The 12,935-nt window shown below is 39.2% G+C and overlaps 1 protein-coding gene across 1 annotated transcript in view; it reads right to left on the bottom strand.

Moving 5' to 3' along the window:
• BRAF (B-Raf proto-oncogene, serine/threonine kinase) overlaps positions 1-12,664 on the bottom strand; it is a 156,021-nt gene extending 143,357 nt beyond the window's left edge. The window contains exon 1 of the mRNA XM_060156529.1: positions 12,537-12,664. Coding sequence (XP_060012512.1) covers positions 12,537-12,656 — 120 coding nt within the window. The 5' untranslated portion in view covers positions 12,657-12,664. The remainder of the gene's footprint in view (positions 1-12,536) is intronic.
• Positions 12,665-12,935: the final 271 nt, after the last annotated feature.

Here is a 12,935-nt window from a genome sequence, read left to right as displayed (position 1 = left end):
TGTGGTTAAGAACAAAAGTCTAGAGAAGAAAACTGTCACATTCCAGGTAAGTGAGAACTATGTGGACTAAGAGCACTGAAAAAGAATGCAATCATTTAAGTAGGATTAAGTACTGTTGGTAAGAAGCAATGAGAGAATAAATATGAAAGCCACACGAGCCTTGACTACTTATCTATTTTACTGAAGTATAGCTGATTTACAATGTATTAGTTTCGAGTATACAGCAAAGTGATTCAGCTATATGTGTATGTGTATACATACACATAATATATATATATTCTTTTCCAGATTCTTTTCCATTATAGGTTATTACAAGATACTGAATATAGCTCCCTGTGCTATACAGTAGGTCCTTGTTGTTTATCTATTTTATATACAGTAGTGTGTATCTGTTAATCCCAAACTCCTAATTTATCCCTCCCTCCCCCTCTCTTTTCCCCTTTGGTGACCATAAGTTTGTTTTCTATGTCTGTGACTCTGCTTCTGTTTTGTAAATAAGTAAGCCTTGAGTTTTAAAAGGTCTAGAACTGTACTGATCAAGGTAGCCACTAGCTAAGTGTGACTAAATTTAAATTAATTTAAATCAAATAAAATTTAAAAGCCAGTTCCTCAGTCCTACTATACACATTTTAAGTATACAATAGCCACATGTGGACATACTGGACAGCAGGGAACATTTCCATCATGGCAGATATTTTGACTGAACAGTGCTGGTCTAGAGGGAGTAGACAGATACCAACAAAAAACCTATAATACAATGAAAGTAAAATGATATAGGTATACCTCAGGATGCTATAAAAGCACAAAGTAGAAGCACCTAACTGGGCCTTGGAAAGAGGTTAAGGAAGGCTTCCTACAATAAGTGAACTAAGTCTGAAAGGTTTGGGGGATGGGTACGGGGAAGGAATCTATATTTCAGGCAGCAGGAAAAGCATGAGCAAAGACAGGTCAAATTTGGAGAGTTTTTAAAAGAAAATAACAGGATAGCAATTGCTTCACTATACAGTATAAAAATTAGACTACAATGGTGGGGATGCTATTCTATATAGACAAAACAATAAATATTCAAAAAAATTTCAAGAAAGAAAGAATTATTTTTAAAAAGAAAATTAGCAACCAGACCTCTCCAAATTTAGCTTACATTCATAGCAGGATAATGGCAGATACTTCATGAAGAAGTAATAATTCATGTTCTATTTCCCAATGCTTCTATGTTTGTGAGTCAAAATGAGAATGACTCATATCAATTATTAAATTGCTTTGGCAAGTTACAATGAACTTTGACCTGAGGACAAGTTAGGAGGCCCACAATGCTGTCTGGACATCAGCAAGTAAAATATTAAGTAATATAACCTAATATTGCCTATCAATTTCACTATTTGTTCCTAGTCCATTCACTCTCACATGCTCCCTAACAACTTTTAACACCTTCATCTTCCTCCTTACAACACCATATCCCCAAGACTTACTCTTCACTGATAACCTTGAGTCTTACTTCACCAAAAAAAAAAATGAAGCAACTGGAAGAGAACATGTACAGATTCGCAGCATTACATCTATCTACCTATCAGCATCACTATTCCACATATTCTGCCTTACCACTTATTATCAAAGGTAAAGTGTCTATGCTCCTACTGAGAGCCAACCCTTCCACTTGTACACCAAATCCCTCTCTCTTTTGCCTCTTCAGACATTGCTCCAGCAATTCTTCTCTCTCTCCTGAAATCACATTTTTACTCCCTAATGGTTCATTCTTACAATAAAGGCCCTTATTTTTTTCATCAAAAAAAAATTCCTTGACCCCATCTCCTTCACTACCTATGGCTCCATTTCTCTTTTCCCTTTACAGGAAAAGTCTTCACTATCTTCATTTCCCCTCCTCTTCTCTTAGTATCACTCAATCAGAATATCTCTCTCAGCATCTCCTTGTGTAAATCATCAATACCACCAATACCTTAACTAGAGTGATAAATTCTTAGTCTTTATCTTACTTAACGTAGCATCAGGAGGAGAAGGATCAAGAGTTGCCAGTGAAAAGCAAGCAGCATATGAATGGCTATGACATAGAATAGTTATGACTTTATGACTAAACTTTTCTCTCAAATAGCCATCCATGATAACCAATAACCAAAAGTTTGATTCATAAATTCATGTAGAAACTTAAATTACGTGCCAAACTCAGTAGTAGAAAATCATCTGCAATAGAGTTACCAGAAGTTACACTGAACTAAATTCTTATGTATAATGAGACTTAAGATTGTGTAATTTATTATTAACATGAGAAGACATGTGCAGGAAGAATATATGGGTAGAATATTTCAAATCTTAGAAGAAAGCATGTAAAAACTAAGATGCAATAAACATTTTCAGTGGCTGTAAAACAGGAATGTAAGGACTATACTGAATCACAATGTCTTTCCTATCTGAAGGTCTCTGACACTATACCCATGGAAATATAGTAATATAATGTGTAAAAAATGAATTCTGAGTTATTTAGGAATAATTCACAATAGTTCTTTAACTTTTTATAGTAAAAAAAGTTACAAAGGCAATAATTGTTTGGGATTCATAGAAAAGGTAGGATTTTTTAAACATAATAAATGGGAATTAAATTACCTTCATACAACATTACCAGAAATTATGCTAATAAGAACACTTTAAAAATAAAACTCTCAAATTAGTAACTGTTGTGGGCTTTTCCCTCTATGCTACAGACAGATTTCTAAGTAGAGAGTATAAACTTTAAAACAGACGAAATGGGATTAGATCCAAGGTGACAAAACAAAATGAACAAACAAAAAACAGGGGTTCTAATAACTATTTACAATGTTACTGCTGGGCCTAGTAATCCTCTTTTTTTTTTTTTGTGGTATGCGGGCCTCTCACTGTTGTGGCCTCTCCCGTTGCAGAGCACAGGCTCCGGACGCGCAGGCTCAGCGGCCATGGCTCACGGGCCCAGCCGCTCTGCGGCATGTGGGATCTTCCCAGACCGGGGCATGAACCCGTGTCTCCTGCATCGGCAGGCGGACTCTCAACCACTGCGCCACCAGGGAAGCCCCTAGTAATCCTCTTTAATAGAGCACATCTATAAACTCAAACAGAAATTTACTTTGCAGGCTTCCCTGGTGGCGCAGTGATTAAGAATCTGCCTGCCAATGCAGAGGACACAGGTTCGAGCCCTGGTCTGGGAAGATGCTACATTCAGCGGAGCAACTAAGCCCATGCGCCACAACTAGGAGCCTGCGCTCTAGAGCCCGCAAGCCACAACTACTGAAGCCCGCATGCCTAGAGCCCGTGCTCCACAATAAAAGAAGAAGCCACCTCAATGAGAAGCCCATGCACTGCAACGAAGTGTAGCCCCTGCTCGCTGCAACTAGAGAAAGCCTGCGCGCAGCAACCAAGACCCAGTGCTGCCAAAAATAAACTAATTAATTAAAAAAAAAAAAAAGAAATTTACTTTGCAAAATAAGTTCTGTAATGTAGCAAATACAGTTTAAAAATCCTAGGTCAATGGAGGAACAACCCCAAGCAGTATTTTAAACTGTTTCAAAATACCTATTTAAGGGAAGTGACTAATTCAAAGCATCCTAAAATTTTATTTAATTTAAGCTGTTCTGGAAATAAAAAGTCAAATTTTTCTGGTGTTATTAACTTAAAGGTTATATATTTAGTGAAAGAAAAAACGTAAAACAAGAGTAGAGTATTTCTTAATTTAAACACAAGGCATCTTTTACAATAAGGAGATGCATACTTTTTTTTAAACACACTAATTTTGGAACAACAGTTGAAAATAGTCTCCAAAATGTTATGGTTCTCTCTCCCTGTAAGTGCCATTTCCAAATTTGCAAGGTAGCCAAATACAATTAGACTACTACTACTTACAACATGAATGAAAGCCTGAACAGTGTCTACCTTCCCAATTGTCACATGACCCTGTACTTGTCAGATATTCAAGACTTACGCTCATTTTTAAGACTTAAGTCTTCCTTCCTTCATAATGAAACTTAAAAAACAAAAAAATCAGGAAACATGTTCATAATTATTAAGCAAAAATCATAACTAGAAATATCATTTTATATGGTAGGGAAGCCCTCCAGGCTAAGCAGTGAAAAGCTACCACCATTGTAATTTAAAACAAGGTAAAGGGTCCTATGGGTCCAAATGAAAAAGGCAGAAATATGACCAACAACCATCATATGCTTATCCTTAGTAACAACAATTTAATGATGCCTCTAAGTGTAATAAAGGTGCTAATTCTGGAACATCACAGAACATGACATAGGTTTCAAATGGAAAAACTCACGCTGAAGATGGAAAATGACACAGCTAGTATTATAAACTAGTATCCCCCACCACCTGATTGACATTTTCCATGACTTTTTTGGTGAATAAACATCTTAGCGTATTCACTTTCACCTAAATGTATCTTGATTACAGTTAACATTTTTGAAATACGGTGGGAAAAAAAGACATTGACTTTTTGGTGCCACCTATTAGGATATCGCCTTCATTTCTTACAAAAAAATTAATTTTGGATGAAATATGTTTCTTTACCTGTCACTTTTCACAATCTCTCCACCAAATGATTCAAGATAGGGGTGTGTTAACTATATACCACAGTGAGTCTTAAGCTTTTTTTGAGTAGAAGGCACCTTTAAGAACTGGAAGCAAATTATGTACCCTGTCCTTTCAAAAGACAATAGCACAAAAAATTTTAAAAATCAAATTTTAAAGTTCTAAAAATCCTATGAACTGGATCTACCTAATTTTAAGACTGAACTATAGGGACTTCCCTGGTGGCACAAGGGATAAGACTCCGAGCTCCAATGCAGGGGTCCCGGGTTCAATCCCTGGTCAGGGAACTAGATCCCACATGCATGCTGCAACTAAGAGTTCTCATGCCACCACTAAGGACCCCACGTGCCGCAACTAAGGAGCCAGTGAGCCACAACTAAGATGCAGCGCAACCAAATAAATAAATATTAAAAAAAAAAAGACTGAACTGTAAAGCAATCAAGACATTGTGGTACCAAAGACATATATGTCAATAAAACAGTATAAAACTCACAAACATAATCAACTGATTTCAATAAAAGTGACAAGGTAATTCAACAGAAAAAGGTTAGTCTCTTCAAAAAAGGTGAAACTGGACATCCATATGAAAAGGAATGAACAAACCTTAACCCTTACCTCACAATACATATAAAAAATAACTCCAAATGGATGATAGACCTAAATGTAAAAGCTAAAACTGTAAAACTTCTAGAAGACAACATGGGAGAAAATTTTATGACCTTAAGTTAGGCAAAGTTATTATACTGGGTAGGACACAAAAAGCATGAACTCTAAAAGAAAAAATTGATAAATTGGATTTCATCAAAAATAAAACTTCTACTCTTTAAAGGACACTTAGGAAAATGAAAAGACAAGCCATAGACTGGGAGGCATGTGCAAAACACATATCTGATACAAAGAACTTGTATCTAGAATATGTATATAGTACTCTTACAACTCCATAATAAGAAGGTAAATACAGAATAAAAAGATGTGAATGGGTACTGCACCAAAGAAAATACATGGGTAGTAAATAAGCATATATACAGATGTCCAACATCATTAGTCATTAGGAAAATACAAATTAAAACCACAATACTGCATACATACTAGAATGGCTAAAACTAACAAGACTGACATGACAAGGGTAGAGTTTGGAACTCTCATTCATTGTGGGTGGCAACGCAAAATGGTTTCTATTGCTTTAGAAAAGTTTAGCACTTTCTTATAAAGTTAAATATCAATATATACTTACCATACGACCCATTAGTCCAAGCTCTAGGTCCTTACTCAAGAGAAATAAAAATGAGTGTCTACACAAAACCCGAACCCAAACATTTATAGCAACCTTAATAACTGTTGAAAACTAGAAAGAACCCTACTACTCATCAACTGGTAAATGTAGAAATAAGTCATGCTACATCCACACGATACTACTAAGCAATAAACAAACTAATTACTGATACAAGCAACAACATGGGTGAATCTCAAAAATATCAAACTAAATGAAAGAAGCCAAATACATAAGACCACATCCTGTATGTTTTCATGTATATGACTTTCTAGGAAAGGCAAAGCTAGAGATCAGACCAGTGTTTGCCAGGGGCTGGAGGTGGGGTGGGGAGGAAAATGAATGCAAAGAGGAACTGGGGAACTTTTCCATCAAAAGTTCTATCTCTTGACTGTGGCAGTAGTTACATGAGTATATACATTTGTCAAAACTCATCAAACTGTGTGTTTAAAATGGTACATTATAGTATGTGTAAATTATATCCCAATAAACCCGATTTTTAAAAAGCAGTTATGAACTTTCTATAGAACTCTAACCCACACCTTAATTTCAGAACCTCAAATATGATATACTTAGTCTCCCCTAGACCAGGAGTCTGAAAACTTTGGCCCATGAACTAAATCTGGCCCACCACCTGTTTTTTGTACAGCTCACAAACTAAGAATGGTTTTTACATCTTTAAATGAAAAAAAAAAAGAATATTTCATGACACATTCAAATTTCAGTGTCCATAAATAAGTTTTATTGGAACACAGTCACACTTATTCATTTACATATTGTCTATTAGCTGCTTTTACGCTGCAATACCATTTTTCAGTCTGTTCAGTCCTTGTGACAGAGACAGAGCAGTTAGACCCACAATAACTAAAATATTTACCACTTGACCATTTACGCAAGTCCGCTGACCACTGCCTTAAACACAAGTTGTTGAAATTTTCTACACAGATTATTACACTTAGGAAGATTCATGTCAGCACAGATCTCCCTTCCATACACAGTAGCTCTAACATTTTTACAGCCATTAAGCTTTTTTTTTTTTTTTCAAGGAAACCAACAAGTAATGCAGATAAATGAAGAACTTCAATAGTTAAGGTGTAGTGGGACTAAATAGAGCCTTGAGGTAACATCTGAAGAAAGTCCTTGATAGCCTCAAAACAGTGTTTTTCCAACTGTGTGCTGCAACTAGGTGGTTGTCAATTTAATAAATTGATTTTATGAGCAGCTTTTAAAAAAGAGAACTGAATGGTATAGAAAAATCAGAGTGCACCATATCTAATAGGGTTTCATTCACTATTTAAAAAAAATTTTTTTAACTAAGGTATAGTTGATTTACAATATTATATTAGTTTCAGGTGTACAACATAGTGATGGAAAAATTTTACAGATTATACTCCATTTAAAGTTACTATAGGGCTTCCCTGGTGGCACAGTGGTTAAGAATCCGCCTGCCTATGCAGGGCACACGGGTTTGAGCCCTGGTCCGGGAAGATCCCACATGCCGCGGAGCAACTAAGCCCGTGCTCCACAACTACTGAGCCTGTGCTGCAGAGCCCACAAGACACAACTACTGAAACCCGTGTGCCTCGAGCCCATGCTCCGCAACAAGAGAAGCCACCACAATGAGAAGCCCGCACACTGCAACGAAGAGTAGCCCCCGCTCACCGCACCTAGAGAGACCCCGCGTGCAGCAATGAAGACCCAACACAGCCACAAATAAAAAAATTAAAATAAATAAATAAAGTTACTATAAAATATTGGCTATATTCTCTGTTTTGTACACATTAACTCTTTCACTAACTGAGTATGTACGTGCCAGATGAGGATTAAAAAAATGTACAAAACAGACAAAAACTGCTTCATGTATATAGGTATTAGAGCAACTCAAAATCTGTATTTCTTACAGTGCTAATGTTGTTTTTTAAAAACGGTGCTAGAGCTCTATAGTAATTGGAAAACCACCGCCCTACAGTACATTTGTTCCCAAAGTGCTGTCAATAACTGCAGCTACATTACAAGAATGAAAATGATGTTTCATTTGATGTTACAGAGCTTCCAGAAGATATAAAGTTAATTGAGTTCAGAGCAATTTTTATATTCTTTATCAAGGGCATTCCCAGGATGCAGAAAGAAATGTAATGTTATTGAGCATCACTTTCCCTCTATAAGCATAGTCCTGATATGGGAAGGAACAAGAATAACAGTTTTTTAAGACCAAGAGAAAACATGGAAACCAAAATAATCTCAGAGGGTAGAGGGGAAAAAAAAATAACTGCTTACTGTTAGGGTGGAGGCTGTATTAAAGAGTTTCTTCTGACTACCCTGCTAATTATGCATAACAGTAAATTGGGTTGGTAGACAAAAGAAAGCTGAAAAATAAAAACTACCTCCCAGAACATGTCAATGTCTCCACCAAATATTAAAGGAAGGAATGGAAGAAATGAAGCTAAATTTTTGGTTCTTATATTAAGTATCTACAACACTATGACTATGAAAGCACTGCTTATGAAACAGAAAAGCTCCTAAACAGGCTCTTCTATTTTGAATTCAGAAGTTGTATAACTATTGCTGATCCTGACTTTACAGAATAACCAATGTAGATCAACTGGACAAAGAGAATGAGTAAAGGACTTAAAACAATTCAACTTTTGAGGAAGACAAAGTCCAGTAAGAGCCACTGACTATAAAGGCTTATTTCAAAGATAATTTGAGGCAGAAATATAGGAAGCACAGGAACATACTGAATTTCATAAAAGAGGATTATGACACAAAATGTCCACTAAGTATTCAGCTAAATTAATATCAAGATGTCAAATTAAAAAAACACACTTTTGCATTTCTAAAGGAGAAAAACAGCTTTATGGTTGGAGAAACACGAAGAACACTTAAGAGCTGTCTCATTCTTTAACAAGGTAAGCATCAAGTCTTAGAAAATGCTAACAAAGCAATGTAGCCTGCTCCCTCCCTTTCTTCCCTACCACTCACAGAACATAGGTTTCCAGTTGTTAAGACCTGATCAGCTTCCTAAACAGGAAAGCCAGAGACAGGGAATCAAGATAAATCAGACTTCTCTAACCTGTTATCTTAATATAATTTTTCTGGCCTATTATCTAAATACAATTAAATCAAGTTTGCTTTCAGGTTCTACTACATTCAAGGATTCAAGTACTCAGTTCCAACGTTCCTTTCTTAATCCGTTTACTGACAATCAATTCCTTTAATAGTCAGCATATATAAGTGACTGATATCAGAAAAAATTTCTAAATAAAGGAAGAGGTGAGCAGATGCCTAAAGAAGGGAGTTTATTAAATGATAAGAGAGGGCTTCCCTGGTGACACAGTGGTTAAGAGTCTGCCTGCCAATGCAGGGGACGCGGGTTCGTGCCCCGGTCCGGGAGGATCCCGCACGCGGTGGAGCGGCTGGGCCCGTGAGCCATGGCCGCTGAGCCTGCGCATCCGGAGCCTGTGCTCTGCAATGGGAGAGGCCACAACAGTGAGAGGCCCGCGTACCGAAAAAAAAAAAAAAAAATTACAAAACCACATACATTAGACAAGCATGAAAAAGGAGTATATGGATACACACTAAAATGTTTATAGTAATTCTATCTTAGTGGCAAGATTACAGTTTCTAAAACTTTTTGTACTTACATTTTTCTAATTTTTCAATAATAAATGTGCTTTTACTCTGAGAAACTTTTTAAAACCTGTATTTTACTGTCAAGTAAGGTAATTCTTGTTTTTTTTTTTTTTTTTTTTTAACGGTACGCGGGCCTCCCACTGCTGGGGCCTCTCCCGTTGCGGAGCACAGGCTCCGGACGCGCAGGCTCAGCGGCCATGGCTCAGGGGCCCAGCCGCTCCACGGCATGTGGGATCTTCCCGGACCGGGGCACGAACCCATGTCCCCTGCATCGGCAGGCGGGCTCTCAACCACTGTGCCACCAGGGAAGCCCAAGGTAATTCTTTAGACACATTTTTTTCATTTCTTTCCATGCACTTGACAATTATATCTCTTTAAGTGCATAGAAGACAGTTCAATTAAAAGACCACAGTACATTTAAGTTTCCAGTGGATAAACAAATACCAACTTCAAACTTAAAAATTATTTCTTGGAGTACTTTATTCTGCCATCCATAACACTGATATCTATATTAGAAAGAGATTCATTTTTAACCCTTTATCCCCCCCAAATACATTTATTGTAAGTTCCTGTAAGAAAATATGGAGGAAAAACTACTATTCATCATTAACCATTAAAACCTGGGTGGAGGAGGCAGTGGGAAACACTACTAAGTAATTAAAATTAGTTGAGTATCCTTATGGTTTCAAGAGATACTAATATGCTTTCCAGTTACTGCCAATTTAAACTTGAGGTTTAAATTCATCTAGCCTAGAGGTTCTCAAGTACTGATACATAACTGCCCAGGAAGTGTGCCAAATAACAGAAATTCATGGCCCTAGCTCTCACCTACCGAATCAGAATCTTCGGAGAGTAGAGCTCAAATAATCTGGCCCTTTCAAATAAGATAGCGGACACTGTACTTAACAAAAGGCTTCTCTATATCATTACAAACTGTTCTAATAACTCTGAAACAAAGTTCTCAACGAAAACAATGTTATAATCAGAGAAATACGATTTCATAACCCATGCCCATTAATTTACCCATTCTTCTAGATACAATTCAATAAAACCACACTTGCACAACAGAGTAAAGCAAGCCTAGAGGCACCTGTGCAGAGTAAGACAAAGGCATATCCGATTCATGGAAAAAATAGACAGCAGATGTGACCCCTAGTATTTATCCATTAAAAACAATGTATCCTAAAAATAAATTTCCATGTCAACGGAACAAAGCTGTTTATAAATAAGAAGGAATGTGGAGGTGTGGGGAAGACAAGAGGAAGCTTCAGCAAGTAAGTACCAAAAGCCAGGAAACAAGGCAGAATGAATGGCAACTGGGGACAAGGAAAACAGAATAAACTAGGAAATGGAAGAAGGAAAGAGTGCTACTTAAAATCCAAGAAGTTGGGGGAAATGAACAGATATTAGAGGAAACTGATCTGAGCAGAAATGCAAACAGAAAAGTAAGCGGAAAGTGGTATAAAAGATATATATATTCATAAAAGATATATATATGTATGCATACATGAGAAATTTAGATGAGATCAAATGATGGTACAGAACACATCTTGGGCATAGATGGAAGTGGTATAAGAGAATGAAAAACAAATATTATTGTGAACAAACTGATACTGAATAGAGCAACCATATCTAATGAATTTCCAAAGTAAAGTTGATGAAGCAGGAAAAAGAGAAGTGCATTGACTGAAGAACGAGACGTTATGAGAATTGGGAAACAAAATGTAAGTACTGTAGTAGAAAGGAATGAACTTTGAGCAAAGCCAACGGAGCAAGTCACATTATCTAATCAATAATTGTAAAGCACAGTTATTATACCATATATTATCTCATTATTTGTAAAGTACAATAAAGTGTATTATTTTATGTAATACAATACCAAACACTAAATGTAATAAATTTTACGTAACAAAAACCAAAGTGTAAATAAAGTCATTTGACAAGGTGATAAGAGGCTAAATAATGGCTGAGAGAAGCAAGGACTGAAGACGAAAAAGTAAAAGAAAAATATTGGGACAAAAAGGAAGACAACGGAAAGAAATCAATCACACCTATTTTTTTTTTAAAAAAAGGGTAGAAATAAACAAGGAGGTGTGGATGCACAATAGAAGTGCAAGTGAAACCTGACGGGATCTTGACAGCTTCACGATTCAGAAAGTAAGTAGCTCCAAAGCGTTCAGAAGGATTTGTGACGATAACAACGTTAGCGAGCGGTGAAATGAAGTAGAAGGCCTCAACAGGACTAAGATAAGAGAAATGCAAAAATGGTCCTAAGTAGAAGCTGAGGTTAGAAGGCAGGCAGGTCCGACCACTGGCAAAGGAGCGGGGCGGCAGATGGAACTGGGATGGGGGTTACCGGTCGGCGACAGAACACTGACAAACATTAGGAATCGGGGGCCTGAGACCGGGATGGGAGAAAGAACGGAAACAGTGGCATTTAGGGTTAAAAAAGTAAAGACCATCCGCTGGTTAAAACAGGTGAAGAGCAATCTCCCCTAACAAGTAGAGAAGTGTAAGGGAGGGCAGCGGCCTGAAAAGAGGCAGAGTCAGGGAGAGTAGAGAGGGAATGATCGCCCCATCATCACCGTGACCGTGTAATAATTACATACAACGCTAACTCGGGCTGGGGTCCCGGCCCCGGCTACTGACCGACATCTTCCACCCAGATGCCGCCGCCAGCCTCCCCCGCCCCCCACTCAAAATAAAGAAAACATCCAGCAGACGCGAGGCTGGCTACCTTCAGCCAGCCGTGACCTTCTCGGACCAACCCTGAGTCTCGCCCCCTATTGATAGCCTCCTGCTCCACCACCGCTGCCCGAATCCCTCAAGCCCCAAGTGCGGGCCAGGGAAAACCCCCTGGGCCATTGTGTGTGTTTACGTAGCGAGGCGCTGCATGACGGAGAGGCACAGAAGGGGAATGCCTGTCTCCCAGCCCGCAGCGCCCAGAAGGGAAGGTGGCTGAGGGCACCAGAGCCCCCACCGCCACCTCTCTCCCCAAAATAAACACCAGCCATACGAGCCCCGAGACGGGAGGGGTGCAGGGCGCGCCGGCACTCACCTCCTCGGGAATGGCCGGGTCCGCAGCCGAAGAGGCCGCGGCGCCGGCCTCGGGCTCCATGTCCCCGTTGAACAGAGCCTGGCCCTGCTCCGCGCCGCCGCCGCCGCTCAGCGCCGCCATCTTATAACCGAGAGCCTGGCCCGAGCGACCGCTGCTGGGCTGGGAGGGGGAAGGGAGGAGGAGGGCGGGGGGAGGCGGAGGCGGAGGGCGGGGGGCGGCGGGGAGGGACGGCCCGGGCGGCGCCTGCGGCGGGAGGGCGCCTGGGCCACCTCGGGAACCGGCCTGCTGCCCCCGGCGCGGCTGAGCCTGAGGGGATTGGGGGAAGGACGCTAAGCGGGGGGCGGGGGCAGGGGGCGGAGACAACTGGAAGTCGCCGCGGCAACGGCGTCACCCGCGTGT

The sequence above is a fragment of the Lagenorhynchus albirostris genome, chromosome 8 (genome assembly GCF_949774975.1).
Source record: "Lagenorhynchus albirostris chromosome 8, mLagAlb1.1, whole genome shotgun sequence".
Taxonomy (NCBI): domain Eukaryota; kingdom Metazoa; phylum Chordata; class Mammalia; order Artiodactyla; family Delphinidae; genus Lagenorhynchus; species Lagenorhynchus albirostris.
This window is presented reverse-complemented; position numbering and strand designations above follow the sequence as displayed.